A 27,558-nucleotide genomic window follows, 5' to 3' on the forward strand; every position below is an offset into this window, starting at 1 on the left:
AACCGGTGGCCGGAACGCCGAGGAAGTATAGAGCTCCAAGCCAAACTTCAAACCTACAGCAGGACAGTCAGTCAGAGGCGGGCTGTCTCACCCAATTGACCTAGGAAGACACAGGGGGGTAACAACAGGAGTGGGGCGATGCTAGAGTCCCGGAAGAGCTCCGAGCCTCCCCGTCATACGGGTGCGTCCTAACCATAAGATCTGGGGGACGTGGAAGAACATCAGAATCGAGTTGTGAGGGAACACGAGAAACAGACACAACAGTTGTGGGGTACTATCCCGTAAGCACAGCAGGGGAGGACCACAACACACAAGCGCTAGACGGTAGGCACAGATTTCCACCTGCAAAGGGAACTCTGGAGGTGCCATCGGACCGGCCAGGCTTGCGCAGCCCGGTTAACCGTATTCCGGATTGAGGACCCTGAAGCCTTCAGTAAAGAGTTAAAGAGACTGCAACCTGGTGTCCTTGTTATTTACTGCGACCGGCACTTCACCGCACCATAACATCATCACCATACCCACACCTTTTATTGGGCGCCCCTCAGCAGGGTCACGGACCGGGTCCAGCCACCGTGACAACCCCAGAACAGAGACTCAGAGGCCCGGTACCGGGTACCCCTCGACCCTGTGACAGTGGGGGCGCTGCAAACTTGGCGTCACGAACAGGATCTACTTAAGCCTGAAGAATCGGGTCATGTGTGCCTTGGAACTGTGATTTATTATACTTGGACTGTGACTTATTGCAAGGACTGTGGATTGCCATTTGCCGCCAAAACCAGCCGCCATTACAGCGCTGAGGAGAGCGCAGGAGAATAAGAGGGCGTGGACTGGGCGTAGACAAGCTGGAGAGCGCGAAGGACAATGGCCGCCCAGTCTAAATATTTTTGCTTCCTGAGGACGTGTCCGTCAACAGCCGAGGTCCGCCTTCTCATCCTCTTTGGAGGGTGGAGATCATGGAGACGGGGCCGCCCATGAAAAAGACCGCGGGAAGAAGACACTGGAGAGGAAGCGAAGATGGCGACGCCGGGAGCACCGCGTGGGAATGACCCGACTCAGCGAGAGGCTGCACAACCCGACACAGCCCCGGATACGCCATCGTTGCCGGAACTGACCCTTGCGGAGCTACCGATGGGCCGACCCCCCTGGCCGCCGTCCGAGGAGTGTGTGGCTGCAGCCGAGGCCCGGCAGATAGCCCACCGCCTGGAAGCCGACGCCCATGTGATCACTCGGCTGGGCCAGCCTGCGGAGGTCCGCCTAACTCCGGTGTCCCCTACTTCCTCCATCCCGGCAGCGACAGGGTGTGAGCTGCGGGCACCGGCCCTGAAGATCCTGCCGGAGGCAGAACACCTGCGGTGCGTGATGACAGCATGGCGGAACAGACCCCAGCCTGCAGCCCTGGTCGATCTGACAAGCATTGAAGAGACCCCGCCGTCACACTGGGGTGTTGTGGTGTCCTTTAACTCCCGGAAGGGAAGGGGAGTTATCCAGGAGATCGGGGAGTCACTACAGGTCCGTGTTGACCGAGAGGAAGTGGAGCCCTGCGGGGGAAGGTACGATTGCGACCTGGAACCTGGCGATGCAGTGACCTATACCCGGTGGAGGAGGGAAACTGGCGAAACGGGCTGGATGGCTCGGGGCGTCCAGCGGTGTGTCGCACTCCAGGCTGCTACCTGGACATCTGAGGACGAGCCTCCTGCAGAGAAAGTGATGAACCCTGTCTCCGTGAAATCTCCAGAGGTTCGGGCTCACCGTGCGCCCCTGGGTCGCGCTTGCCCACGAGTAAGGAGGGCATCCCGGCGAGGGATCCTGTCATTGCTGGAGCCAGGACCGGCCCTTGCTACACCAACGCGACCCATTGGCCGGGTGAGGCCTGGAAGGAGACTACCAGAAACTGAGTAAGCAAGAATGCTTTATTGATTGTAAATAGTTCATTGTTTTTCTGCTGTTATGCTGCTAAAACCCGTCCAGGGTTAACTCTTAAAGGGATCCCTTTGTTGACCCGGGATCCCTATTGCCTTTTGTTTATTTTCTACTTTTTGCCTCAGTTATCAAGAGACTGCCGAATCATGGACGGTGAATGATTCAAAAACTGATGTTGTAAATAGTTTGAACCTTCTTAAAGGTGCTCTCTACTGGTTTTATAAAGGAAAGGACTCTTTGCGAAGAAACTGATCCTGGAAGCAGTACCGGAGTCCTTGCTGCATACGGACTTGCAGCTTGAGAAGTTGCACTACCTCATAGAGACTTGGTCCCCTCTTAAAGGGGATGTTCATCAATAGCACTTAAGGAATGATGATGCTCTAAAAGAAGAAGTAATAATGCTGATATGTAAAAGTTATATGTAGAAAGCTAGTTAATTGTAAGAAATGTTTAATAATGTTGATAGAAGAATGAGGACAGAAAGTGAACCCGTACGGGGTTAGTCAGTGAGTCCTCTTAGGAGCCATACAGAGATGACTCAATAATCCTGAACTGAAAGATGGATGATATGTTCTATACTGTGTATAGTAGTAGAAAGACAGTAGGCCCGGGCAGAAAGGGGCGGTCCTGTAACCGAAAGGAGAGGCAGTAGGCCTGGAGCAGTTAGGACAGGCGGTCCTGCAGATGTAAAGAAGGAGAATGCATAAAAGTTGATTAGCCTTATAATGTGTTATAAGAAGGTCTTTAGTGGATTCAGCGAGTACGTCCTTAAAGGCAAAGTTAAATTATTGTTCAAAGAATTTGCACTTAGTAGAATACCCGGTTGGGTAAGAAAAGTTATTTATAGTATGTTATTTAAAGTATTTAACCATGTTTGTAACGTTCAAGTGTCCTCACCTCCCATTAAGGGAAGCTCTGTTAAAAAGTTTACTTGTACTTGCATTTTCAAAATTGTATGTCTTTTTGCTGACATGTATTGTTGTTTTCTTCCCAGTCCAGGAGTACTGGATTTAACCGGGGGGGGGGGGGGGGAGTGCAGCGCCCCAGAGTCCTGGTCGTTGCAGTACTGATGCTCCGCCGCTAAGGGGGGCTATGGTACGTCTGATGGCACTGAAGGAGTTCATCTGTCCAGGTATCACAGACACCAATACATTTCACAGTCTGGCCTCCGGGGGAGCTAAGGGTTCTATGTATTAGGCCACTCCTCACAATCTGGTAAAACTGGGGGTTAGGCAGGAAGTTAGATCAGAAAGCTGACTGGGTTGGAACCAGGCAACACCTTGTGGCAGAGGGTGTTGTAGGGGGAAGATTCAGAGGGGTCCCTGTCAGGGGTGGGATCCTGACAGAGGCCTAGCAACCAGAAAGAACGTTACGGGACCGCACCTGCACGATATAGCGGCGGTACCCTAAGAAAGGACAAGAAGCAAGGTTTATTGTGCTGAGTGAGAAACGAGATCAACGCAACAAGGAGAATACCAGTGGGAGTCGTGCTGTAAGACGAGGCAACATCCTACTGAGGCGCATAACCGGTGGCCGGAACGCCGAGGAAGTATAGAGCTCCAAGCCAAACTTCAAACCTACGGCAGGACAGTCAGTCAGAGGCGGGCTGTCTCACCCAATTGACCTAGGAAGACACAGGGGGGTAACAACAGGAGTGGGGCGACGCTAGAGTCCCGGAAGAGCTCCGAGCCTCCCCGTCAAACGGGTGCGTCCTAACCATAAGATCTGGGGGACGTGGAAGAACATCAGAATCGAGTTGTGAGGGAACACGAGAAACAGACACAACAGTTGTGGGGTACTATCCCGTAAGCACAGCAGGGGAGGACCACAACACACAAGCGCTAGACGGTAGGCACAGGTTTCCACCTGCAAAGGGAACTCTGGAGGTGCCATCGGACCGGCCAGGCTTGTGCAGCCCGGTTAACCGTATTCCGGATTGAGGACCCTGAAGCCTTCAGTAAAGAGGTAAAGAGACTGCAACCTGGTGTCCTTGTTATTTACTGCGACCGGCACTTCACCGCACCATAACATCATCACCATACCCACACCTTTTATTGGGCGCCCCTCAGCAGGGTCACGGACCGGGTCCAGCCACCGTGACAACCCCAGAACAGAGACTCAGAGGCCCGGTACCGGGTACCCCTCGACCCTGCGACAGTGGGGGCGCTGCACAACCAAACGCATGTGCTTAAAAACGCATGCGTTTACATAGACAGCAATACGGTTTTTGTGGCAAAAAAACGCATGCTTTTTTTGCGGCAAAAAAAACGCATGCTTTTTTTGCGGCAAAAAAAACGCCTCTAGAAATTACTACATGTTGCATTTCTGCAACCAAACGCAAGCATAGAAACGACGCATGCATCGTCAAACGCGGCAAAACGCATACAAAAAAACGCATGCGTTTTTAATGTTAAATATAGGGAAAAAAACGCAGCGGCAAAAAACGCAAATGTGAAACCAGCCTACGAAAAATGAAACTGTAACGAAAAAGATTTACTCAGAAATGAAGTAGGACAGCCATTTGTCTAGAAGTTCACCTAGAATTATGATGATAAAAGATGGATAACTCTTATATTTGCACAACACCTACCCTAATCCATCAATCATAAGCATCTCCTCTTCTTTGCCCATTCTCACACTTAGCAGTGAGCGAATCTGTCCCAGAGATGCCAGCAGGTTTATAGTATCTTCCACAGAAGCAGCACTGATTGTATAGGTTTTCCTCATGGCCTGCAACAACTCCCCAATGCTGTCATACTGCCTGCGCAGGAGGCTGAACATTATACGCACAAGTTCAGGATCTTGAATGTGGTCCTCCTGAGCCCACCGCACCATAGTCTGTGAGATGAGCTCTTTAAGTGTGGCTGGATGGAAGTAAAGAAACCAAACATTAACATATTAAGTGACAGGTCACAAAGTTTATCCAGACTCCTATAAGGTTATTTAGTAACACATTACCTGTTTCTGGTGACTGTCCTGACAAAATTAGGACTGATGGCAAATATGGTTTTACCCAGGGTTTTTGTCACAATGCAAAACTGTGATGTCATATCCCATGACTTGGGAATCATACAGTATTATATTGTCATTGAATTGTTGCTGTTTCACTGTTATGCTATTAAGAAGTTTGTCCTCTTTCTCTCGTGGTCTGCCTCCCCAGCTCTGATTTCAGTAACCCCTCACTTTTTCCTTCTTCCACAGTCAGTATTTTTCATATCTATACAGTTCTGGTTCAGAATAATCTTTTTACCTACATCTTCATATTTGCCTCTGCAGTCGAGTTAAGCTATCTGATGAAATCACTTTGTGCGAGTAATGGTACATACAAACATCCAAAGAAACAGTGTATGGAGAACCCTACACTCCCAGCCTAGTTATGAAGTCAGAATATCTGAAATGTATTTTCTCAGATATAAATTTATTTTTGTATCATTTTTATTGTTTCCGATAAAACTGCAGAAATGTATGATATATTCCTTTTAAGAAAATACAACGTACAATAAATGTAAATACAGTAATAAGTATAATGTAAAATGCGAATGTAAAAGGGATAAATGTAAGTAGAGTAAATGTACAATTAAAATTATATTGTGGCATTGTGTTAGTCAGAAAAATCGATGTAAATACTTTTATGCCCCAAAAAAGACAAAACCATTCTAGGTTTGATTCCTTTATTGGCTAACTCAAAAAAAGACATTTGCAAGCTACCTCTCCATTTGTAATAAAAAACCTTATTTTGGATTACCTTGGCTTATTTTTAGGAGGCACCAAACCATCGCCCCCATGCAAAAATGTCTAGTTGTAGCATCTCTTAAATATTGTGCTCTTAACTCACTTGTAAATCTGCCTGATGATTTAGCCCCTGTATTCTGAAAGCTTGCAAATATGATTTTTCTGGTTAGCCAATAAAGGTATCACTCCTACAATACTTTTATTTTTTAAGCATAACTGTATTTACATGGATTTTAGAAAATATGTAATCTCCTAGTATGATCGTTCACCTTTATACATAGGTGATCTGCAGATTCCACCTTACCGATGGTAGTCCCCACCAGGAGATACACTTCCCCCTGAGCGCTCTACAAGCTACGTTTGGTTTACTGGTATAATTGTACCCTGAGTGTAGACAAAGCTGAATGCCACTAGATGTCACCATCTACCTTGTCACAATACTGGGGGAACGAGACTGTGGATGGTTGTCTATAGGAGAATAATTCATCAGAATTAGTAAAAATATAAAGCAAGTGGATTTTTAGGAGAAGATGGGTGAGTGAAGTGTCAGAGTGTAAAAATGGATCTTATAAGTCTTACACGTAGTAGACTAACAAATATGAACACTTCTCATATTCACTGAAGTTCTTTTGTAGATGAGATCTCAGAAAATAAAATGTTCTCCTGTCCACATATAGAGGAGAACGATGGAGATAATGATTCTTTTGTCCCAATCAGCTGTCAAGCAATAGGATAATATTACTGTGAATATCTGGAAATAGCCACAGGTGAGAAGTTCAAAGAAAGTTGTCAGGTTGGAAAGGGTATTTGGATGGCTGACAACTTTTCCATATGTCCATCAAGCTAAAAATTTGATATGGTGATAGTAAAGATTTACGACAGCTTACAGAATCTGCAGCAGTATCGATGTCCAGTAGCATTTTGCTTACATCAGCGCAACTTCTTCAGGAAGAAATAACTATGAGCATGTGAATTATATGACCCCACATATGTGTGGTGGGCCCAAGGAATCCGAGTCATCTCAGTGTGCAGATGCTTCAGGGGTACAGACAGGTGGTACCATCCCCTCCTCAGCAATAAACAAGTGGTTATTTTTTCTCACTGAATGTCTAACGTTATTGAAATCTGATGCCTCTGACTGCACTTAAAATTAGTCCTGGTAGCTGACTCTTGACCATGATCTGGGGAGGTCTGTGTTAGGGAAAGCTTTCCGGCACTCTAATAAGATCCTATCATTTAAATTTCAGTTTACCATCAGATATTAGCAGAGATTGTAAAGGATTAACTTGCTGCATCAGATGTCTTCAAAACCTGCTGCATCCAGGGACATAGCGTCAATAATCTCCGGCATTAGGAGATGATATGTGAAGGGGCTGTCAGCCCTCTCATCACCTTCCACCTTATTAACTCTCTCTGGTTACAATGTAATATATTATCAAACCTGTCATATTTTTTGCACTTTCTTTTTGTGCCATCGATTCTACTATCAAATGCATTTACTACTTACTAGGAGATTTCTCCTCCTCCTCTGCTGGATCCTGCTCCTCCGTCTTTGGTCTCCCTTTGATTTTGTACACCAGTGACCGAAGACGACCTGTCCATGATGTATCTTCTTCCTCCTCTTCTTCTTCTTCAAGTGGAATTCCTTTATTTAAGAAGTTCAGTATTAAACAATGTAATACATAAACTTTAAAAGCAGTAATGTTGATTTTTCCTCTCAGTTATTCACTTTTTTTCATGATACATGGGGCTTTATAATTTTATGAATTTTTTTCAGGCTACAGGAATAAGTAGCATCAACAACATTTCATGAACTGCATACATGTGGGAATCCTTGAGTGCCATGTATACAGTGGTCAGGAAGGTAGGCATGGGGAAAAAAGGCAACAAAAACATATCTGCTTCCTCTATGGGGACACATAGAGAAAGCAGAGAAAACAGATTCTGATGGCCAGCATCCCTTTCCTTAAGTTGCATGATTACCATTCAACTGCAGATTCTGCATAGTCCAGAGGGACATTTCATAAGGCTTGTGCACTACTTGGACAAATCCTTCTGAATCCCCATGTTTACCACCTGTAAAATAATTACACTTATACTCACCTACGTGTCGGGCGGCACTGTTCCAGTGATGTCGTCCCTGGATCTCCTGGGGATTGTGTGACATTGTTATGTCATGTGATCCCAGTGGCCAGTCAGTACTAGCTTCACTCTCCACTCGTTCAGACAAAATTGCAAACCAGTGAAAGTGAGAGCTGCTGCTGACCTCTTACTTTCTTTGGATGTCGTGATTCGTCCATAGGAGGCAGCACTGAATGGCTGCAGGGATCGCATGACATGAAGTCATGTGATCCCAGGGAGAGACAATGTCAACACCGCTGGAACGGTGCCACCCTGCACTGGAGGTGGGTATAAGTGTTTGTTATTTTTACTGGGGGGAAACATTGGGATTCAAAAGGGGTTATCTGAATAATGGACAACCCCTTTAAAACATATATATATATATATATATATATATATATATATATATATATATACAGTATATACTGTATATGTTTTAAAATATATACATCATTACCACAGTGCATTAGAAGATCCTCATGGAACTCATACAGTTCATCCCGTATATCTTCAGGACAAGGGCTATCTTCATGTAGTTGGAAATTTAGAAGCATGTTAATCTGAAAATAGGAAAAAAATATATAGTGATTTTTATCTGCTATTAAAGTGAAAAGAAAAAAAAAATCTTTTCTTCCATATTAGTACCTGTTCCTGTGGAGGTGAGCGGAACTCCCTTGTCTTCTTGGCCGTTAGGGCAGCAGACATGTTTAGTGCCTGCATCAGTTCATTGTAACGAAACTTCTGATTGTACTGAAGCTTTGACACAAAGTTATCGGAGAAGGAAACAATGGACTCCACGCGATGCTTCAGCTCACAATCACAGAAGTAATGAAGTAGCTCACACATCTAAAAAAAATAAACAAAAGAAAGTAACTCAACCCCACATTATGTGGTCCATATGAACCTTTTATTGAATTCCTCTATATAGGATGGAAACATTTCTAGATCTACATTTGAGATGTTTAATATAATTTTTTTCATTAATTGAACCACCAAACGAAAGCGTAAAGGGCAGGGATAAACAGCTAGTGGACTGAGGTCCAAATACTGCCTGGGGATGCTGATGCAGCAGACCTGCACTTATAGATGCATTGGAATAAGGCAGTATCTTCTTTAATGCATCTGTGATGGCAGGCAGAGATTGTAAAAATGCCTCTACAGATGTCACTTCGGGCAGGGAACGGTGCTAAGCCATCAGCACAGGACCACCAACCGGCTTCTTATGACTTCAGCCAGCTGCCAGGCTTTATGTAGGCACTCAGACCAGTTGCTCTTTGTGTCTATCCTTTCCTTCCTCATCCCTGTGCACAAGTTCCTCACAACAAGATGTTGAATACATAAATGTGGTTATTTCCTGAGGACAAGGTCGAAGTACCTCGAAACGCATAGATCCACACCACAGAATAAACAAATGTTTTTATTTTATTATTTCACCATTATTCTTTGTGGAATATTGACAGCAGCGCAAAAAAGCTATCCATCTAGCAGCTAACTCACAGACCTCCTTATGGGTGTGTATATAGCGGTGTTGGGGAAACCGCCAAGAATTCACTTATCCAAATAGTCTTCAGTGCAGCCTTTTCCCTGGTCGCCTCTCAAAGTACATTTTCTTCTCTGAAATGCCAAAGCATGGCTGAATATACATGGCTGAAATCATACAGTCAGTGTCTGATACATGCTGCCCGTGGATCATGCAGCAAGTGTCAGTAATCAGGTGCCCTTTAATCATATTCGAAAGGTTTGGTTTACTATAAATTGGTTCCATGTTTGGCATGTATCAAATTTTAATAGCAATATATGAATGATACAGATAATCTCCATTTTGCTTAAGCCTTAAGGCTAAGTGCACACGTTTGCAGAATTGCCTCGGAAATTTCCGCGGCAATTCTGCAACTCCTGCCGTGGGTATATCGCATGCGGAATTGGCATGCATATACCCACTAAAAACTAGCGTTTTGCAAGCGTAATTAGCTTGCAGAATGCTAGCGTTTTCCAAGCGATCTGTAGCATCGCTTGGAAAACTGATTGACAGGTTGGTCACACTTGTCAAACATAGTGTTTGACAAGTGTGACCAACTTTTTACTATTGATCCTGCCTATGCAGCATCAATAGTAAAACATAGAATGTTTAAAATAATTTAAAAAAATGGTTATTCTCACCTTCCGAAGGCAGCCGATCTCCTCAGTGGCTTCCGTTCCTATAGATGCTTTGTGTGTAGGACCTGCGATGACGTCACGGTCACGTGACCGCAACGTCATCGCAGTCACATGACGGCGACGTCATTGCAGGTCCTTCACACACAGCATCCCTGGGAACGGAAGCAGTAGCGTGCACCGCTGATAGGAGGGAAGACTCCGGGGCCATCAGAAGGTGAGTATATCACTATTTTTTATTTTAATTCTTTTTTTAACAATTATATGGTGCCCAGTCCGTGGAGGAGAGTCTCCTCTCCTCCACCCTGGGTACCAACCGCACATGATCTGCTTACTTCCTGCATGGTGGGCATAGCCCCATGCGGGAAGTAAGCGGATCAATGCATTCCTAGGTGTGCGGAATCCCCACAATTCTGCAAATTTAATGAACATGCTGCGTTTTTTTCTGGAATGCGATTCCGCTCAGGAAAACAACGCAGCATGTGCACAAAAAATGCGGATTGCATTCTATTAAATAGGATGCTTAATGTGAGCGTTTTTTTTGCGGTTTTATAGCGTTTTTATAGCGAAAAACCGCGAAAAAAATGCAAAAAATCTGCTACGTGTGCACACAGCCTAAAGGCTTTATCCAAGAATATTTTTTTCTTACTATGGGCTTAAAAACTAAAAGGGAGGTAGTTGATAACCACCTTATTGTGTTACCCGGTGTCAGCTCAGAGTGGTCATTGACCTGTCTTGCCGGTGAATCAGTTGCTCCACATCAACAGAGTAGCTTTTCTTCTTCAGGACAGCTGTCGATGGGGCGTGACTGCCAGCATAATGCTGATTGGCAGCCAGCTCCCCACAGTTAGGCAGCAGACAGATAGCTATCAATCAGCTGTCAGCAATCACGTCCGTCAATAGAGCAGAGTGGAAGAGAAGCAACTGCTTTGTCGACGTGACATTAGCAGATGCTGCTGAATAACTGACAAAAGTTGTCTGTGACCATTTTGTGCTGACAGAAATCGGTGTTGGGCACAACAGGCTAGTAGGCAGCAACTACCTTCCTGCTAGTTCTTAGGCCCGTAGTAAAAAAAAAATTAGTTCCCCATAATGCCTTTAAAGAAATGATTAGTGCAACTAAATCAATTGCATGGCCATGTAGATCATAGAAATACCAGTTTATGCAGTGCCACAAAGCAATGTGCCAGTGTACAGAAAACCCATTTAGAAAGTATTTGCAAATGAGCCCGCAATCTGAAGCATTGTGCTTTATTGGTGACTGATACAGCACATGAGCGATGCTGCCCAGGAACAAACAAGCATGTAGGAGATTTCACATGTGATCAGGTATGGACTGGGGCTGAAATTCAGCCCTGGCATTTTAAATCACACAGGCCCATGTTGTCCCTGTCCCCATGAACCAGATGGGATATATTACTAATATTACCCTGAATGGAGGAAAGGAAGATTTTCTACAACACCAGTATGTCTAATATTACCCGTGGCCTGCTGGGGTAAGTGACGGAGTCAGCAACTTTGTGCTCCATCACAACTCTTAACAGTATGGGTGTCTTGAGAACACCGATTCTGTTAACAACGTAGCAGACAAGGCAGCCCACAACCAGACAGGCCCTTCTGGCATTTGCCAGAATTGCCAGATGGCCAGTCTGGCCCTGCATGCGATACCCCCATTATATAGCACTGGAAAAGAGCTGTCAATCTGGTGGGTAATACCGAGCTGGGTTAATGCACACTGTCACACTGAGCATGTCTTGTCTGGCTGATGCACTCGCATGCTAATTTGCATATTCACTTTAGCCAAGTATTCTCTGTGTTGGCACATTGCTTTTGGGCTATAAAGGTGCGCATGAAGTTGTATTTCAATGTCCTTCACAGCCATAGATTCAGTTTATCTGCACCAATTATTCAAACAGATTACTTTTAAGAATTAACCTTGTATGGAATTATCCGTAACAATCATATTGGAACAAACTATTGGAAGCTGATTACAGTCTATTAGGACCAGCAAACATGGAATGTATAATCTGTTTCCAAACTGGAGCAAATCAAACCTCAGCCATTGAATTTAACTCTGGGTTCTAACCATGGTACATTGTTATGGTGTTAACCAACAGAAGTTGATAGAGAATCAAAAAACTTTTGTCACATTTCCAGGCAAAATGATGTATTCAGTTTGGTTACACTAAACATTCTGACAGATTCGCTTTAAAGGCTTTTATTACTTACAACTGAACTGAAAGAATTTCAGACAAATAATCATATTTTCTGTAGAAATATTTTTAAAGCATGAATATTAGGACAAAGGGAATTAAATTGCATGACAAAGACCAAAACATACTAACACATAGCAAGAATGGCTCATGTGAAAGTAGAGGCAAAAACGATGATAAAAGTGAGAATAGTACCCTGCATATAAAATGTAATTCATCATTCCATATACAATAAGGTAGTAATTCACTGGATGTTTGTTTCATAAAACCAACCTTATGGCACATAAGTTACCTGAAGTTTGACAGATTCTGGTAGTCGAGTCTGCAGAAGACCTTTCGCAGGAGCCTTGGCTTCCTTTGTTGCCTTCTCTCCAGCTTCCACATCTTTTTCCTCGTCTTGTGCCACTTCTTCCTTTTCACAGTTCTCTTCTGTATCATCTTCTTTATGGTCACCAAAAACATTTGGATCAATAAGAAGCAGAATTTGGCGGACATCCTCATCCTCAAAAACCCCCATTATGAGAAGAGTGGCAATGAGCTTTAGCACTGGCACAAACTGGAATTCCACTTTGCCTCCGACTGGATCTCTGATATGGTCTCCACTGCTTTGTACTGCCTCCGTTAGCATGCTGATAGCTTTAGACTTAAGGATGTCAATGGGAATCTCTGGGCCATTTTGCTGCCTGTCTTCTCCAGTCAATACAAAGCAAGGTATCGTGAAATGAAGATCGGATTTCAGGCAGGTACTACGACCTACCCCAGGTAAGCCGTGTCTTTTCGATTCATCGGGGAACAGTCTGATTTGCCTGGTCTCATCCGTTATTGGAATAATAAACTCATTGTTCATCATTAGTTTTCCCTCCTTTGCAGACTCCAGGTAGATGCTGATGAGGAGATTATAAAAACCAGATCTCAAGAGACCAGGCAGGTATTGGTTATCAATGGTATATAGAAGTTGGGACTGATCCACATGGCTGCATAAGGCATGGGCAACACGATTGTTACCCAGAGCACAAACAGCACAATACAACTTCAGGGTGTGATATTGAAATTTCATCAAGTCTTCCTGCTCAGAAAGCTCTAAAATGTCAATACACCTGATAAAATGTAGAAAAAAATAAAAATAATTTACAAAGAGATATGCATGTATTAGAAAATTATAGAATATTTGCTTCATTCATAGAAGGTACACAGTCTCATGATTATTGATGTATAACCAATATCTAGTCATGTTTTTACATTCCAATAAAAAAGAAAAAACATTTTACAGCTTTGTCAGCAGATACCTTATTAATGTTGTGTAAATCAGTGGGTGACTAGTTGTGCGAACATTGATTTCCCAGGACTTATCCTCCCTCCCCCTCCCCTCTTATCATGCAAGCAGATTTCTGTGGGCGTGAGTGACATGATTTGTAAGAGAAATGTCACCACCGGCCATTTGTAAATCTAGTGCAAAAGTGAAACATTCGGTTTCCCTAGGATTGCGCTATGAAGTTGAGTATAAGCTTCTCTGCTTCATCGGTGTACTGCATATGACCAGTAAGGTGGTAATGAAGAAGATCCCAACCAGCAGAGAAATTAGCAAATTGCAGGTGGTGACGTCACTCATACCCACAGAGGCATGCCTGAGAGAAAGGATTAGTCCGAAGAAATAGAAAAACCCAAATTAGTCACCCACTGATTTACATAACACAAGTGCAGGACTCAAAATTACAACTACATTTATGCAGCAAGCACTAAGCAGCAACAATGGGCTTGTTAGACTGCAGGAAAAGGGTTCAATACAGAAATAGGGGCGGTTTACGAGGCTAAGTCAGCTTAGAGGTTCCTTTAAGTGAAAAGAAAAGGTAATGGGAGAAACAAGTGTTCCTCTCCAAAAAATTATTGCAAGACAACATCTTGAATACTGGATTCAATTTTGCACTACATACTGTAAAAAAAAGCACCAGAAGATTCAAAGGTAGACAAATTGGATACTAGATTATTCAATGGGATGGGAGATCTCTCTTAAAATGAGAGGCTGGCCAAATCATTCTTGTTCAGCATGTATAAAGAAATCTTAGGAAGTGATCTCGTTTCTAAAATGTATAAATGTATGTGCGGACAGTACGAAAAACTGACCAATCATTTATACTGTCCAAGGATCTTACAAAGGACCTGAGGACACTCTTTACATGTGGGGGAAGGCAGATTTAGGCATCAAAATAGAAAAGGGTTGTTTACAGTTAAAGTAGTCAAACTACGAAATGGCCCACCAAACTATGAAATTGCCCACCACAAAAGGTAGTAAATAGCTGCTACTATATCAGCACTTAAAAAGAGTTACATACTAGATATTAGTAAAATGTCATTGAGGGTTCAAATTAATATAGCAATCAATATTTTATTGAAAAGTGTTAAGCTGCATGGACCATTTTTTTTAACCTATGAAACAAAGTTGTTGTTTTTTTACTGTAATTCTATTCAAAAATTAAAATTTCATTGTACTTAAATTATAGCTTGGCTTTGAATTGGGAAGCTCTAAATAGTCCTGAAAATGTTATAGGGAATAAAGCCTATGGTCCAATGCTTATCAGAGCCATTGATCCAAAAGTCTAGCAGAAGACAAACACATTGAAATTGATCACGTTACTAGGATCTATTAAGAGTTTGATTCAGAAATACTTTATCTCACCCAATCAATGATACATCTCACATTGTACAAATGAAATGAAAAAACGTGAGAATGGGTATAAAAAAATGAGTGATAAACCACGTTATGTTAAATTTTAATATGAGTCTGTTGAGACAAACTGACAATATAAACTGACCCTATGGTCATGTAAGGGAGTATCCCCTATCAAAATCTCTAGTGCATAAATCAATGCAAAAGTTTTATTCAGATGTGCTAATTACGGTGCTCTGTGCACCCTTGCTATGCCTAAAAAGCTCGGCACACTGTTACGCCCACTAGTTTTTAATTCTCAGCCTCCCTAATTGGTGACAGCAGGCCAGCTGTATTGACTAAGAATTCACTGCAAACAATACTTGCTTCAGGCAAGACGATGAGGGAGGCGAGGCAAGAGCATGCAAAACCAATTTATAAAACTGAGCTGTTTAGCCACACCAAGGGTGCACCAAGCACTCAAATTAGCATATCTGATTAAACTTGGAAGATAGTGATAAGTACACTAATGCGATTTTTATAGGGGCTCTATCTGCTACAAGGTGTAGAGTTTCACTCTCTCTGCAAATGCATTAGGCCTTAGCTAGCAGACAAGCAATGCAGTTGTGCTCCAAACGTGCAGTTTGTATCGCTTTCTACAGATTTGCACAGCACCAAACAACACCAAAACAAACTCATAAATATAAATCTTTAGACTTGTCCAGGCGCTAACTAAACAGAACAGACCCTGGCTACTTACACATTGCTTAGCAGCCCTAGCTCAGACTTACACAACAGCTATAGCAACCACTGATACTTGTGGTTCTCTACACATGGCCCATGCATTTAAGCATAACATATGTCACTGCGGGCTCGCCCAAATAGATTACAATCCGTTCTCTTGGAGCAGACTTCATACACAGAATGATCCCACCAGTCTTAGTATCCCATTCAGCCAAACAGAAATGTTCAAACAGAAATGCCAAACAGAAATGTTCAACTCCGGACACAGTTCACACTTTCTAGGCTTCCAAGCGGTTCTCATCAGTTCTCACAAACAGACTGCTAAGTGCAATCTCCATTCAGAGAGAGACCCCAGCATGTCTCTCTCAGCTACAGCTCACATTTTGGCTGGCCACTCACCAGCAGCACACTCAACTCTGCTCAACATTCAGCAGACTGACACTCTCTCAGGAGACTGCCACTCCATGAAGCTACATCCTGCTCCTTAGCTAAGCCCTATAAGGACATCTAATCAAGACCCTTCAGAGCTGGGATTTAACCCTGTCCTTCACAGCTATGCTACAATGGCTATGTGCTATACTGTCAGTTTGAGCTGATGGACTCCCTTTTTATAGCAGCAAACAGAGGACAAACAGGAGAGATAGCCAAAATATTATAGGAGTTATAGTACATTATTATACATGATGGCACAGAAAATGATAATGGTTGCAAAAATTAAAAAACAAAAAATAAGGTGAAAAAAGGAGAGGAGGGTTAATTACAATATACCGTATGTATAAATAATGGAGAATGGAGAGTATAGTTAAAAAATTATTATGGCAATCCAAATAGCATATACAAAGTGCTAGCAAATATTAATATCAATAAAATAAACAAGTAAAGTCACAGAAAATGGTATTTCTGAGAAATAGATATTAATTTATATAATATGACAAGAGAAGTTAATAAAGATACTGCTGTCTGGAATTCATACATGCAGAGTTATAATGATAGGTAGAAGATACTGTAGAAGTAGAATTCCTAGATGCAGTAAAGATGTTAGGTGAGAGAAATTTAGAGTATAATACCTGTGGTCATAGTAACATAGTGGATACCAAAATTTCCCCAATCCTAGATAGAACCTCAACGCGCATTACATACACGTGAATTATACAATCATGAAAAACATGAAAAAAAGTTACCAGTAAAGTAGCTAATATAAGTAAATAAATAAAACTCAAAAAAGTAAAGTGTAAAATACCATAATATAGTATGAGAGATATATAATGATCTAATCAAAGTGTATTAAGCTTAAAGATAATGAGGTTGTCTAAATTAAAGTAAATGATATAAAGGATACTGTAGTTACATTTGGATTTAATAATCATATAAATTGTCCCTGATCATATATAAACTCATGTGGCATTTTTGCACCATCATGTATAATAAAGTACTATAAAAGATATATTATTTTGGTTATATCTCCTGTTTTCCTCTGTTTGGTTCTAAATATCCCGTTAGGACATGCTTTCTACAACATATAGGGAATTTCTTTGGCGTTCCTTTTTTATCGCACACTGCTCTGTTTTATGTTTCCAGAAACAGCATTTTTAGATTGGTATTTTACTATGTATTGAAATTAATAATTACCTGTTCTCCTCAGGTATATGCAGTGCCATCATCTGCAATGGTTCCAAACACTGCACCACCCACCCATGACGCTCGCTCACGCGTTCTGTTTCCACCTTGAGGAAAATAACTGGCATACGGCTCCAGAGAACAGGTGTGATAGTCTGGACATCCAAACGAGGTGGGCATTGTGGCACAGGATTTTTCTCTTCACTCTTAAATATTGCAGCTGAAAGGGGCATCGTGTTCTGTGAACCCCAACATATTAAAAATGGGTACCGTATTATTAACATTGATGAAAATAAAAACAAGGAAAAAATAATATCAAAAATTGGGTGTCTAACAATAGACATAACATTGCGTGGTACAGTATACATCTAGCTGTTGGCATAGTAGTCTTTGTTGAAGGGGTGGTGCGAAACTAATAATGATTTTAATCCTAAATGCCTATTTAGTCTAAAAATCAAATTTTCTTTCTAATACACTTCAATTAAAAAAGTCTCTACCGTTTCCTCTCTATGTTACCCAACTGCTTTATTTATGTATTATTTTTCACCAACTTCCAGCTTGATGATATTTTGTTTGAAAATCCCTGATGTCTGCTGGTATACACAAACAAGATGTGATCAGGAGGCAGGGGCTGTGGTGAATGGCTGAGCCTCTGTCTCCACCCTCAAACAAAGCCTCCGTTTTAGGAGCTGGGCTAGTCCTTATGTCGGTTGTCAGTTCCAACATATGCTCATTATGAGCTCCCTTGTCACTTACCAATATTCTTTTCAATACCAGAGTAACTGCGCTTCCTCACTGGCTCTAATAAGAAATTAAGAACTGGCTTGAGAGTACTCTCTTGCTGGCTTGTCGCTTCTCAGAGCCAGAAAGGAGTGCACAGTCACTGTGCATTGCAAGTAATATCACACAGTGACAATGGAGCTCACACTGATGACATCTCGTTTGACTATCCCAGCATACACTAGGGATTCTCAAACATCAGGGATGTAATAGACAATTGGACTAGAACAATCTTTTTACCAAGCTTGTTTTAATGAAGTGGCTGTCAAACATGCTGCTGCTCTATTTAAAAGTCTGTTGGTCTGCTAAAGGGAGCAAAATGTAGTACTCGCTTAATCAGGTCTGGAACAGACTGGAGAGGATCACTGTGCAGAAACAACATATGGGCCCTTTGCAGTCTAATATCTCACAATTCCACCTACTTTGGAAGTAGAAGTTACCCCCACTTTACCTCTTGGGCCCCTGTATGTCTTCACTGGTTGCATTAATGGTAACAGGTTGCACCCTGCTCTTACGTCCTTCAGATCCATACAGACTGAATGGAGTGAGGACGTACAATCACCACTTCATTCCAAGGATGAAGAACAAGTAACATTTGGGTTTTTTTGTGGGGTCTTGGGTGTAGTCTTCCACCGATCTTGCAGTCATTACCTTTCCAGCGGGTATGTAGGAATTTGTTGTAACTAGATTAGCTCCTTAAGTGCCTTGTACCTAAAGGAGTTATCTCATTTCAGATGACCTCTCTCCCCTGAGACATTGTGGCACTGGTTTCTGAAACAGCTGATTTTTCAAGGGAAATATGCAGCCAGCAATACAAGTAGTTGTTCTCAAAATAATCAAGTTGCTCTTAATAATGTGATACAGAATAAACACTGCTCCGTGGCAGGTGAAAGGTTAATGCAAACAGAAAACAATACCTTTAATTTTCCAAGTTCAAACTGGAAGAGATTAGTGCTAGTCGGCTGCAGAAAAACCGCTGGGAACAGCTTGGTGTTTGGTTCAACCTAATAAGGGAAAATGGATTTATTTCAGTAGAAACCATCATCTAACACAACCTAGTAATTCCCTCTAAGTGAAGCATTATTCAATCACAACAGGAGCGTCAGATTATTCAAGCTGGAAGCCATTATATCTGTTGCGTAGTAGTAATTTGTCAATAATGTCTGCCTGATTGCCATAATAGAGTTTAGAAATATGACAACTTACAACTACACACTACTAAAAGTCTTAAATATGAATGAATAAATTACTACACATGTTAAAGTGTAGTGTGGAATCTAAATATGGCTATAAAACCAGAGACATGGATATAAAAAGTTTCTGTCTCCTTCTGCAAACAGCCCCTCTTCAGGAACAACCCAAGGAACCATGAATCCCTCTGGTGAAATACAGGTCTGCTCCTTTGCCCATCACTGAACCCACAAAGATGTTTGGAGAACCCCAGTTGGGACTGTACTATATGTGATTACCAGCCGGAGCTTGATACACGTGCTAGGGTCGTGATATCTATCGTCTGGATGTGAGGAACTATCCTAAGGACTGTTGTTGCTGGCTGGTGGGGTATACATGTGCTACGGTCGTGATATTTTTCTGGAGGAATATAGGCTGTGACTGCAGACTGTGCCGACAGGAGATACCAAATTGGGAGACAGTGAGTATCATCTGGTATGAGGACAGTGGAACTACCGATCACGAGTTGGGAACTTGTGGAGGGCATTGTATTTTGGCCATCTATCCAGAATTGCTGTAAGACCGTGGACGTAAGGAATAAAAATAGTTGCATTGTTAACCTGCCTAGGTGATTATTCCAATCCAAAACCTCAGATCATCATAAATAGTATAATAATCTTTAGTGCTATTATTGTACACGCAGGATTATTAATAAGATCCAATATGTTATTTGTAAATTAACAAATAAGAAATGGAAAATATCAACTAGTTTTAAGCCATGTCAGCTATTTTCTTTTGGCCTTTGGGTCTGTTAATGTATTAGAACCTAGGCCCACATGAGAACCTTTGGTAATCTAATAGGCCAGTTCAGATGTGGCCAATGCACAGATCCAAATAATGCTTGTGTGCATAAACTCTAAAGGGATAACAACTAAGCTTTATCCATCGTAGGGTAAATGCTTGAAGGATTTTTTTGTCACTTTTAAAACTGATCAAGCTATTGCCAGTAGACAAACAGTCACTTTTGATTTAGACATTAACCATAGCAAGATCTAGATTACTGAAACCTTTTATAACTAAGAGGTGCAATAGTTAGTTCCCTTGCAAATTTGTCTCTAGGTTTTCAATTTTGTGGTAATGGTAAACATTGCTGCAGTAAATCTATTTAGACCAGACAAGTTATTATAATAGTTAAAGGAGTTGCCCCTACAGAGTAAGTTCATTTTAATCAATGGAAACTAGGAATAAACATAAGTTCCAAAATTGGATGGGTTTAAAAAAAATCTTCCTTTGTTGGGATAATCTTATAAATGTGCCCCTGCTGTGTAATGTGGAATGGCTGTGTCTGATTGTGCAGGAACGTTGCCTGATCATGCAGCGCCCCAGAGTCCTGGTCGTTGCAGTACTGATGCTCCGCCACTAAGGGGAGTGATGGTACGTCTGATGGCACTTAAGGAGTTCACCTGGTCTAGCCACCGTGACAACCCCAGGACCGAGACAGAGAGGCCCGGTACCGAGTACCCCGCGGCCCTGCGTCTGGGGGCGCTCCAACTTGGCGTCACGAACAGGATCTACTTAAGCCTGAAGAATCAGGTCATGTGTGCCTTGGAACTGTGATTGAATTGTGCTTGAATCGTGATCTATTGCAAAGACTGTGTATTGCTATTTGCCGCCAAAAATGCCCTCCAAGACCGCCGCCATTACAGGGCTGCGAGGAGCGCAGGAGAAGAAGAGGGGCGTGAAGTGGGCGTACACGAGCTGGAGAGCGCGAAAGACAATGGCCGCCCAGTCTGGATATTTCTATATCCTGAGGACGTGTCCGTCAGCACCTGAGACCCGCCTCCTGATCTTCTATGGCGGGCGGAGACCGAAGAAACAAAACTATGACTCAGATGAGGTGGGACTGGAGACCAGAGAAGGCCTGTGGAAAAGAATGGCCCCGCACCGACCCCCGTCACCAGAGGATTACTCCGACATGCCCTCGTTGGAGGATTTCGACCCGTGGGAGCTGCCGATGGGGCATCCCATGCCTGAACCGTCCCCAGTCCGTACGCCTCCCTCAGGAGGGTACTCAGTGCCGTGACTCCCGGGGAGGGCGCCTCGCCTCCGCACCTGACCCAGTCACCACCGCGACCACTGGCGCCCCGGTGGCCCCGCTGCCTGCCCCCAAATTACCGGGAGGGCACGACCTTGGGCCCTTTCCTTGGGGAGAATATCGGAACCACCTAATTGCGGAGTTCCAGCGAGAAGTGGAGCGGGAAGCGCGAGGTGAGCTGTCGGACGGCTCCTTGCCGAAATGGGGCGTTGTGATTGTTTACCAGCCTCAGGAAGGGAAAGGCTTCGTCCAGGAAATCGGAGCAGCCCTGAGAGTCTGCATCACCCGGGACAAGGTGGAACCCTGCCTGTGTGGAGACGGCGCCAAGTCCCTCTTGAGGCCGGGAGATGTGGTGACGTATCGCCGGCATCTCAAGGGAAGAAGTTGGTGGGCCTGGGACATGCAGCACTGTACAGCCATCCTGGCGGTATCCAGAACCGAGGGGGAGGAGCTTGCTGCTGAAGCAGCTGCAGCAGCCTCTGCTGCTGCCGGCATTATCCACAGACACGCATCGCGGCGCACGACCTGGTTGTGCAGAAGACCCAAACCCATGGAGTGTACCTGGCACTGGGAGAAGACTTGGAGTCAAGCCTGCCTAGACCACAGAGGGCCACCTGTCAGGTAAAGCCCCGGTGGAGGCCGCCAGAACCAGAGTAAGCTCCGATGCTCTGCAACTGTAAATAGTTAACTGTTTGTCTTCCTGATATTTGCTGCTAAAACCCGACCAGGGTTGTCCTTAAGGGGATCCCTTTGTTTACCCGGGATCCCTATTGTTTTTGCTTTTTATTTTTGCTTTTGTTCATCTCTGTTTTAAAGACTGCCGAATCATGGATGGTGAATGGTTCACAAACTGTGTTGTAAATAGTTCGCACCTTCTTAAAGGTGCCCCCTACTGGTTTTACAAAAAGGAGAGCTTTTTGAAGAGACTGTTCTTGAATACAGCGCAGAAGTTCTTGCCTTTAAACGGACTTGCAGATAGAGAGTCTGCACTACCTCAAAGAGACTTGAATCCCTCTTAAAGGGAATGTTCATATGTTGCACTTAAGTATAATGTTACTTTGAGAATGCTGAATGATAATAGATAGTGTGTAGTTATTTAAAATAGAAAATATTTAATGATGTTACTAGAGATTGAGGACAGGAAAGAGTTGAAAGCCGAATTTCAATGAAAATGAACCCGTAGGGGTTAGTGAGTCCTCCTGGAAACCATAGAGAGATGGTTGATTGATCTTATACTGTGAATAAAGCTTGCAAAAAGAAAAGAGGCAGTAGGCCCGGACGAGTAGCCAGGCGGTCCTGCATGTTCCAAAATCAGAGAGTAAAGAGAAAATATTGCATTTAGAAAAGAAAGATAAAGATAAAGTTAATTTATATTCTAGAGTTTTATAGTAAGCCTTTAGTGGGTTCAGCCTATACGCCCTTAAAGGAAAAGTTAAATTATTGTTCCAGAATTTGCACTTAGTAGATAGAATACCCGGCTGGGTAAAGATGGTTATTTATAGTTAGTCATTTAATAAGTGTTATTTAAAAAATGTAAATATGTTTATGTTTGTAACGTTCAAGTGTCCTCACCTCCCATAAAGGGAAGCACTGTTAAATTTACTTGTTCATTGCATTTCAAAATTTTGTATGTCTTTTGCTAATATGTATTGTTGTTCTTCTTCCCAGTCCAAGAGTACTGGATTTAACTGGGGGGGGGGGGAGTGCAGCGCCCCAGAGTCCTGGTCATTGCAGTACTGATGCTCCGCCACTAAGGGGAGTGATGGTACGTCTGGAGTTCACCTGATCAGGTATCACAGTCACACATTACACTTCACACACTGGCCTCCAGGGGGAGCAAAGGGTTCTATGTATTAGGCCACTCCTCACAATCTGGTAAAACTGGGGGTTGGATAGGAAGTTAGAGAGAAGCTGACTGGGTTTGATCCAGGCAACATCCTGTGGCAGAGGGTGTTGCAGGGAGAGATTCAGGGGGGTCCCTGTCAGGGGTGGGATCCAGACAGAGGCCTAGCGAAAAGGACGGATCGTTACGGAACCGCGCCTGCACCTGACTGAGGCGGTATCTTAAGAAAGGATAAGAAGTGAGGTTTATTGTGGAGAAGTGAGAAACGAGATCACAGCACAAAGGAGAATAGAACCAGTAGGAGTCATGCCTTAAGATCGTGGCAACATCCTACTGAGGCGTGTAGCCGGTGGCCGGAACGCCGAGGAAGTATTGGGCTCCAAGCATTACTTCAAACAGCGGCAGGGCAGTTGACTTTAGGTTGGCTGTCTCACCTAAATCACCTAAGCAGACATAGGAGGCAATTGTGGGAGAGGGGCGACTCTAGGGTCCCGGAAGAACTGCAGGCCTACCCGTCATACGGGTGCATGCTAGCCATATCATCTGGGGGACGGAGAAGAACATCAGAATAGAAACGAGAGTTGTGAGAAAGAACATCAGAAACAGACACAACAGTTGTGAGGACTATCCCGTGGTGCTCAGCAGGGAGGTACTACAACACACAGGCGCTAGAAGGTAGGCACTGATTTCCACCTGCAAAGGGAACTCTGGATGTGCCTTCGGACCGGCCGGTCTCAGCCAGCCCTGTTAGCAGTGCTCTGGATTGCGGACCCTGAAGCCCTCAGTAAAGAGGTAAAGAGACTGCAACCCTGTGTCCTCGTTATTCATCGCGACTTGCACCATGCACCACCATCACACCTTTCATTGGACGCCTCTTAGCAGGGTCACGGACCGGGTCTAGCCACCGTGACAACCCCAGGACCGAGACAGAGAGGCCCGGTACCGTGTACCCCGCGGCCCTGCATCTGGGGGTGCTCCAATCATACCACAGCTCCTGGGCAGGGGGGATACAAAAGAGTATACAGACAGGGCAGCATAGTCTCGCAGCAGATTCTTTTTGTGAAGGAACACATTTCACTTCCTGTTTTTAAATAATGTTTACCTCAAAGAAAGAATCATTTGCAATCCCATGTGGTCCTGTCTGTACACTCTTTTGCGTCCTCCCTTGCCCAGGAGCTGTGCTATGATCAGACCATGTCCCTACTGTAAGATGGAGCTTACTGAGTGTGTTGGGGGACACTCGCTTGGCAACGGAGTAATAAATGTAGACAGGCACTTTATTTTTCACTTAAACAGTCTATACGGTTTATTTACACTTCATAAACCGCTGTAGGCCATGTTACACATCACAGACCTCATAAAGTTCATAGCACTTCATAACTATACAGTTTTGACTCAGATACTTCATAACATGACATTAGGTTGCAGGTACTACGCATGCTGGACCTTACTTCGTCCAGTTACCTTAGGAACCGCACAGTTCATTAACTGACCCCCTGTCAGTGCACACAGTTCCCCATACTGTGGATTAACTTCCAGGAGCACCTGCTCCACACACTGACTGCTGTCAGTACTCTCTCTCCCAGGGAAGCTTCCGAACTGGGATCACCGTCCCAGACAATGCCTTGCTCACCAGGCCACCTGACAGTCCAGATCCTCAGACGGGCTGTAGCTCCCCCAATGCAGTGCCATCACGGACTCTGCATTCATGCTTTTCCATGTTCTCTTCAGGAAGTCCTACTCCCAGGATCTTCCAACACAAGTCACTCAGTGCGCTATTCAGGGATCCGATCCTACTACCAGGATCTCCCAACACACAAATCTCTCAGTGTGCTATTCAGGGATCCGATTCTTCTACCAGGATCTCCTAACACACAAGTCTCTCGAAGCGCTATTCAGGGATCCGATCCTACTCCCAGGATCTCCCAACACAAAAGTCTCTCAGTGCGCTATTCAGGGATCTGTTCCTACTCCCAGGATCTCCCAACACACAAGTCTTCAGGTCCATGGCCTCTCAGTGCACTATTCAGGGATCTGTTCCTACTCCCAGGATCTCCCAACACACAAGTCTTCAGGTCCACGGCCTCACAGTGCGCTATTCAGAGATCCGGACCACACACAGGACCTCCCAACACACAAGCCTCCCAGGATCTCATTATCACCATTACAGTTGCACCTCCATGCGTATCCTGAGGAGCACACACAGCGCCACCTAGCTTCAGCATGAGTCACTGCATCACACTACACAGTGAGACACAGCCATTACACAGTACACAGTAGCGGCACATTTATAAAATTATCTCAGCACAGGAACATATTTTTTAAACACATCCAACTGTGGAACTTATTTTTATTCCAAGATCTATTGAATAAAATAAACTTAAAATAAACAACCCCTCTAATTTAAAACAACGTGCATCAGATACCTTGTAACAATATGACTGAAAATAAGTTTGATAAAAGTACCTGGTAGCAGGTCCCCAGATCTTTTCCATTGGCTGTAAATGAGAGCAGCCCGGTGGCCAGATCAACAAGGCATCCAATATCAATATCTACATTGTTGCGGCTAGACCTTTGCGAGCCGGTAGCGAGGTCACCTCCCCACACCATGTAACAATTGCTCCGTTTAACACTGAAAGTATGGAAAAAAGAAGAAGATAGTCGAGGATAAATGAACAGAGGTTGAACTGCTAATACGTAACTAACTTGTATGCTTCTGTTACTTACAGAATAAGTAATATGTTTCAACTTTTATATTTGAGTGCCCTTTTAATTGCAAGTAAACTGGTGTTATAAGACAACCACAGATGACTCAAAAACACCCTCAAGAGGTGCACAGATCAGGCAACACATAACGGGGTACAGATTCAACCAAAAGCATAGGTTAAGTCTATACTTTCTCTTGAATCAGTATTCCACTCTAAGTACATCCTGCAGGCAGCAGCTGGGCACTCTTGTCACCTGAGCTGCACACCTCCAGGGTAATGGAGGAGGATTGCATGATGGTTGATTTCTCTAGACCTTGACTTTCATGGATTTGCTTGCAATAAAAAGGCACTGAAATGTAAAATAAGTTACAAAAGTTTTGTTAGTTTTTAAATACTGAGGTTGCTCTGTATGTTTGGTGCACTTAGTCTGCAGGCAAACTAGTCCAAGAGCATACTGTGTACATTAGCCAAAGCCAGATCTTACCTTTCATGTACTCTGCCCCTTTCATCTCCTAAAGTGACAGTCACGGTGCAATTTTTGCTTAAGTCAAAATTTTCACTATAGAAGTGGTAGTCAGGAGTCACCCATCCTACCCACACTGAGGATGGATCTTGTCCAGCAAATATCCGGACAGAGTAGTAATACAACTGGAAAGAAATATAAAAATAAGCAAAACTCATGCAATGATAAAAAATACATTTTTGAAGAGTGTCCCAACAATCACTGTTCACTGCCTACTGAGTGGTGACTAAGGCGCCTCTGTGCACACTTCTATGAGTGAAATTCAGTGGCTCCTGGGAGGAAATATATAGTATATACCTGTATGTCATCTCCTGTATTTAGTATATACCTATATGTCATCTCCCCTGTATATAGTATGTACCTGTATGTCATCTCCTCCTGTATATAGTATATACCTGTGTGTCATCTCCTCTGTATATAGTATATACCTGTGTGTCATCTCCTCCTGTATATAGTATATACCTGTGTGTCATCTCCCCTGTATGTAGTATATACCTGTGTGTCATCTCCCCTGTATATAGGATATTCCTGTGTGTCATCCCCCCTGTATATAGTATATATGTGTGTGTCATCTTCCCTGTATATAGTATATACCTGTGTGTCATCTCCTGTATATAGTATATACCTGTGTGTCATCTCCCCTGTATATAGTATATACCTGTGTGTCATCTCCTCCTGTATATAGTATATATCTGTATGTCGTCTCCTCCTGTATTAGACCGCGTTCACACGTTATTTGCTCAGTATTTTTACCTCAGTATTTTTAAGCTAAATTGGCAGCCTGATAAATCCCCAGCCAACAGGAAGCCCTCCCCCCTGGCAGTATATATTAGCTCACACATACACATAATAGACAGGTCATGTGACTGACAGCTGCCATATTTCCTATATGGTACAGTTGTTGCTCTTGTAGTTTGTCTGCTTATTAATCAGATTTTTATTTTTGAAGGATAATACCAGACTTGTGTGTGTTTTAGGGCGAGTTTCATGTGTCAAGTTGTGTGTGTTGAGTTGCGTGTGGCGACATGCATGTAGCAACTTTTGTGAGATGAGTTTTGTGTGGCGACATGCGTGTAGCAACTTTTGTGTGTCGAGTTACATGTGATAGGTTAGTGTAGCAAGTTGTGTGCAGCAAGTTTTGCGCATGGCGAGTTTTGCGTGTGGCGAGTTTTATGTGTGGTGCGTTTTGAGTAGGTGCAAGTTTTGTGTGAGGCAACTTTTGCATGTGTTGCAACTTTTGTGCATGTGGCAATTTTTCCACGTGTGCAAGTTTTGCGTGTGGCGAGTTTTCCAT

General features: G+C 43.5%; 1 protein-coding gene across 11 annotated transcripts in view; it reads right to left on the minus strand.

Moving 5' to 3' along the window:
- Positions 1-27,558, minus strand: part of RYR3 (ryanodine receptor 3) — a 978,540-nt gene that overhangs the window by 443,890 nt on the left and 507,092 nt on the right. For all 11 annotated transcript variants that reach the window (XM_077263521.1, XM_077263512.1, XM_077263503.1 and 8 more), the window contains 9 exons: positions 26,226-26,389; positions 25,500-25,665; positions 18,843-18,929; positions 17,158-17,384; positions 12,433-13,237; positions 8,419-8,619; positions 8,231-8,333; positions 7,160-7,297; positions 4,511-4,784 (listed from right to left, as the gene is read on the minus strand). In XM_077263521.1, coding sequence (XP_077119636.1) covers positions 4,511-4,784; positions 7,160-7,297; positions 8,231-8,333; positions 8,419-8,619; positions 12,433-13,237; positions 17,158-17,384; positions 18,843-18,929; positions 25,500-25,665; positions 26,226-26,389 — 2,165 coding nt within the window. The remainder of the gene's footprint in view (positions 1-4,510; positions 4,785-7,159; positions 7,298-8,230; positions 8,334-8,418; positions 8,620-12,432; positions 13,238-17,157; positions 17,385-18,842; positions 18,930-25,499; positions 25,666-26,225; positions 26,390-27,558) is intronic.

Source organism: Ranitomeya variabilis, chromosome 1 (assembly GCF_051348905.1).
Source record: "Ranitomeya variabilis isolate aRanVar5 chromosome 1, aRanVar5.hap1, whole genome shotgun sequence".
NCBI lineage: Eukaryota > Metazoa > Chordata > Amphibia > Anura > Dendrobatidae > Ranitomeya > Ranitomeya variabilis.